Below are 4,391 nucleotides of genomic sequence, written 5' to 3'. Positions count from 1 at the left end.
TACAGAGATTTTATATTAAAAATGATTAATCTTATGAGCTCGAATAAAGAATGTTAATAAAAAATATCAAATCTGGCTATGGTATATATTTACTGCATAGCATCAATTCAGAACCAAAATAAAGTTATTCAAAGCACATGATGACAAGATTTTCTTTTGATATGATGATATGATCTGCAATACTAAGGAAAATGACCTTACAAGTGCCTCAGTATGGAATTGAAGATTTTGGAGAGGTGGACGGTGACCCATTTAACAGAGTTTTGAACTAATGGAGAAGGATGACATAAAGTTTCAGTAACTAGGATTGAACCTTTTCTTGAAGAACAAGATCAGTACTTGGAGATTATATAATCATCAGTACAAGAAAGAGCCAAAGGGCCATTGTTAGTTTCGTTAATGTTTCTGCTATGATAGAGGAAGACTTAAAAAGTTTCTCGTTCAATGGTTCGGCAAGTCTCAGCTTCAAGCATTTCCCTCAACCTGTTGAACATCTCGTCAATGGAATCAGTAGAACCATTCAAGTTATTACGAGTTTTGCCGATGACACTTCCAAGTTCCTTAAAAGAATTAGAATTTGCCAACCAAAATCTAACTAGCATAAATTAAACATGTAATAATTGTCTGCATATATGATATAATACTAGTATGCTGAATGGATACTACAGAAGACAAATATTTACTTGCTATGGATAATTTTCAATGAATCTGAAAGACGATCATTAAATTACATCCTCCTGTTTATAAGGTGAGGTAGCTCGATATAACATTAACACAGCAAAAGAAAACGTTACTCAAAAAATTGTCTGCTACATAAACATGATAAAACAAGAGTGTTCCGCAAAACAAGAAACATATAACAAGCATGTTCATTTTACTCGTAAGTAGTAAACAATAGTAATCCCACATAAACTTGTCCAATGACTGTTACGCATATGCTCTTCAGGTGGACACAGCCAAATCATCAATCTTTCAAACCAGGATCTGCATGCATGACAGAAAGGCATCAAAGATATCAACAAAATCTGCAATCTAAAATGCAGCTATTAACCATTCATTGAATATATATAACTTACAAATGAATGTGAAGCGACAAAGTTTAAAGGCTACCAATTTCCGAAAAAGCTTAAAGCCAAAAAACTTCTAAGAGAATATTTCAGAATCAATTTGTTGGATGTTGGGGAAGATCTCCCTCAGGATGGCAGTATAGTTGGGTGTCTTAGCCTGCATGACAACGGAAGGATTAGTTCTTACATAAATAGTTATATAGTTCATTTAACTGCGAAGGGGAAAAAAGGATAAATAGTGATAATAAGGAAAGCATTACTCAGAATCTACAATTGAGCTGGGGATGTGAGTATGTGCGTGTGGAAAAAGTAAAGAGATGATACATTGTATTGGGAAAGGAAAAACCATATTCACATAGAAGAGCAACCTATGAAACATGGACACTGACAAGTGATATGGATATGCCATAGACATACGAATATATGACAATGTTCAGAAACTATCCGACATGTAGGGCTAGAAGTGATCCGAGCTGAGTCACGTCAGACCAAGCCAAGCTCGACTAATAAAAATTAAGCTTGGCTCACGACTCGACTCATTCATAATCTATCAATTATATATATGGTATATCTATCAATTATAATTTATGTGCTCTATCAAAATCATATATAAAAGATGACTAACAAATTTGTTAGCAAAACATTAATATATAAATATGTTGCTTTCTTTTATCATAAATAATTTAATTAGACCTGTTATCCATTCGACCTACAATAAAATAAATAAAGATATTACAATTCAGATATGACAAACATTAAAAACAATACACCTTCATATATTTAACAAACGTGAATGTTATAGTTGTATGTTTGAAATTATATATTATAATTATAAATTAAAAGTATAAAATACATAATATATGTACTAATATAAATAATTATAACAAGTAATATATAGTTATAACTTTATATGCATATATAATCGAGCCAGTGAGTTGAGCTTACCCAAGCTCAAATTCGGCTCATTTAATATATGAGCTCAAATTCAAGCTCAAGCTCGGCCCACAAGCTCAGCTTCTTGAGCTGTTAACGAGTCGAGTTCGAGCTAGCTTGACTCACTTTCAGTTCTAGCGACATGATATGCTATAACACAATATATGTAATTAATATAAATTTAAGAGAAAAACATAATTCTTAAACGAGAGGAGCAATGACAGTTATTCATTTATTGCAGGAATTTATATTTATATACGAGTAAATATAACTATATAAAAATTCTAAAAATATAAATTTTAAAAAATAATTCGAAGTTGTTGAAAGTATAGATAAGACAACTGTGACAGAAAAAAAAAGGCAGACCCAATTTCCACCAAAACTTGTAAGGCTGAAATACTAAACCATACACATGGGTTATTTTCTAGGTAGAGAGTGGTAAGCTTTTCTTTTGAACCAGCAACAGCCCCAGCAATCCCTTCAAGCGAATCTATTTGATTGTCATTCAGCCACAAATCTTCTAATCTGTATAGTAGATTAAAAGGAGCAATAAAATTAAGAACATAAGGCTAGCAACTACCAAGGATTATATTGTGTAAAAAATGAAGGTATATACATACTTTGTGAGGTTCTGAATGTCATCCACAGAGGTTAGCTTATTTGATGATACATCTAAAACCCGAAGGTTGACCAGAGAAGACAAGCCTTCCATTTTTGTGATACCATTATGGCTCAGGTATAGTTCTTCTAACGTTACGCAACCCTAAATCCAAAACACGATCCAAAGATATTAACTTCAAATTAAAACAATGAGGAAAAGAAAACGTGTCATAAACAAGTTTCAGTTTGAGTAATGACTCTTCGCTAAACTAAAAAATTTTGCTTGATGCAATACCTCGAATCCTGCCATCGAAGTGAGGCGATTGCTTTGCAAACTAAGCTTCTTGATGGATTTGAGACCACATAGGTTTACAACTTTAATCCGATTCCGGCCAAGCCACAGCTCCTGCAAATTCGTCAAGTTCTGCAGATTCTCCATCACCTGAACCAAAAATCGAAATCAAAATCAATCAATCAATCACAGCACAGTTCAAGTACATGCCACGAACCAACTAAGTAACTAACTAACCCGCAACTTGTTGGAACCGAGTTCAAGAATCTGCAAGTCAAGGAAGTGATCAATCTCTTCAATCTTAGGAACTTCATTCTTCGAGACATAGAGCTCCTTGAGGGTGTTGGAGACAGCGGACAAGCCATGAAGAGAGTTGATTTCGTTGAAGGAAACATCGAAAACCAAAAGGCTCTTAAATATCTTCATATCAGGAATCTTCCTCAATTGATTATCCCGCAGCACAAGCTCCTACGTATTGCACCACACCCGATTATTCCAATTCCACGTAAATTTACACGCCAAACTCAATTAGGTTAAGTTGACGCCCAATTTCACCCTAAATGGAGAGAGAGAGAGAGAGAGAGAGAGTACCTGGAGATCGGAGAGAGCGTTCCAGGAAGAAAGGGGCAAAACGGCGTCGTCTGTGATGAGATTCTGACGAAAAGAGAGCTTCTTGAGATGAGAGAGGTTCCCAATGCGAGGGTCCAACGACGACAAACGATTCGCTGTGAGGTCCAACTCGGTCAGGTTAGGGGGTAACTCGACCGAGTCGAGGTCGTGCATCTGGCAGCTCGTGAGATCCAGCACCGTCGCTGAAGGATCCCCTTCCTCCCCATCCCTTCCGGCCGATGATGCTTCCACCTCCGACGATGTTTCGTCCGCCATTCTTTTCTCGGCCACGAATATTTTCAGCCCTCTTACTGCAGCTTACGCTCAACTAAAACATTGTGTTTTTATTTAATTATTTTTTGTCAAGAACATTGTTTTGCTTTTAATTGATGAACAGAAAAGAGGAAGTCAGAGTATTCGGCCGTTATGTCCAGCCCAATAATATTTTTTCCAAGCCCAGAAACTGGCCTTTCGATAGTAAGCATACCTTTTACACAAACCGATTGAATGAGCCGTAGCTCACACACATTCCATCCCCTCTTCATCTCAAAAGTTTCGGGCTCAACTTCTACTACCTATAATCGAAGAGAAAAAATTGGTAAACATACGAAGAGTGTATAGATATGTGTTGTACTTAAGATTGAGAGTTATCCAATCTCTTAACCAAAAAAAATATAACTTGCGATTAAAACAAAAATGAGTAGAGTATAAAATCACAACTCATTTAAAAGTTGATTAATTAAACTTAGTTTGTATAACTTGCGATTTAAACAAAAATAGATGAGCTTGTCTATCATTTTTTGGACTCCTTTTACATGTTCAAGTCTTTTTGATAAATAAATCTAATTAAATTAGTATAAATTTAACAAAAATCAGTTTTATTAGTGGAG

At 35.2% G+C, this 4,391-nt stretch overlaps 1 protein-coding gene across 3 annotated transcripts; it reads right to left on the bottom strand.

The window, feature by feature from the left end:
• Window positions 1-667: 667 nt before the first annotated feature.
• Window positions 668-3,864, bottom strand: LOC107469662 (protein phosphatase 1 regulatory inhibitor subunit PPP1R7 homolog). Of its 3 annotated transcripts, none has more exons than XR_001588220.3 (7): window positions 3,484-3,860; window positions 3,130-3,360; window positions 2,896-3,042; window positions 2,621-2,763; window positions 2,411-2,525; window positions 1,077-1,224; window positions 668-984 (listed from the first exon to the last, which is right to left on the bottom strand). XR_001588220.3 is itself a non-coding variant. In XM_052255878.1 (7 exons), the coding sequence occupies exons 1-6, from the start codon at window positions 3,775-3,777 to the stop codon at window positions 1,144-1,146; spliced, it is 1,011 nt and encodes a 336-aa protein (XP_052111838.1). In that variant the 5' UTR covers window positions 3,778-3,864; the 3' UTR covers window positions 668-1,032; window positions 1,111-1,143. The 3 variants fall into 3 exon arrangements, 2 of the variants coding, with proteins under 2 accessions (XP_052111838.1, XP_015944527.1); XM_052255878.1 differs by having other exon boundaries at window positions 668-1,032; window positions 1,111-1,224; window positions 3,484-3,864; XM_016089041.3 differs by having other exon boundaries at window positions 1,111-1,224; window positions 3,484-3,863.
• Window positions 3,865-4,391: the final 527 nt, after the last annotated feature.

This window comes from Arachis duranensis, chromosome 10 (assembly GCF_000817695.3).
Source record: "Arachis duranensis cultivar V14167 chromosome 10, aradu.V14167.gnm2.J7QH, whole genome shotgun sequence".
Taxonomy (NCBI): domain Eukaryota; kingdom Viridiplantae; phylum Streptophyta; class Magnoliopsida; order Fabales; family Fabaceae; genus Arachis; species Arachis duranensis.
The sequence above is the reverse complement of the archived record's forward strand: the minus strand, read 5'-3'. Positions and strand labels throughout refer to the sequence as shown.

Bases quoted from the DNA above. Each gene is read 5' to 3' on its own strand.
- LOC107469662 (XM_052255878.1), bottom strand. From the start codon at position 3,777: ATGGCGGACGAAACATCGTCGGAGGTGGAAGCATCATCGGCCGGAAGG. The intron at 2,526-2,620 runs GTATGTATATAC...TCTACTATACAG, and splicing joins GACATTCAGAACCTCACAAA to ATTAGAAGATTTGTGGCTGA. The intron at 1,225-2,410 runs GTATGGTTTAGT...GTTGTCATGCAG, and splicing joins ACCTAGAAAATAACCCATGT to GCTAAGACACCCAACTATAC.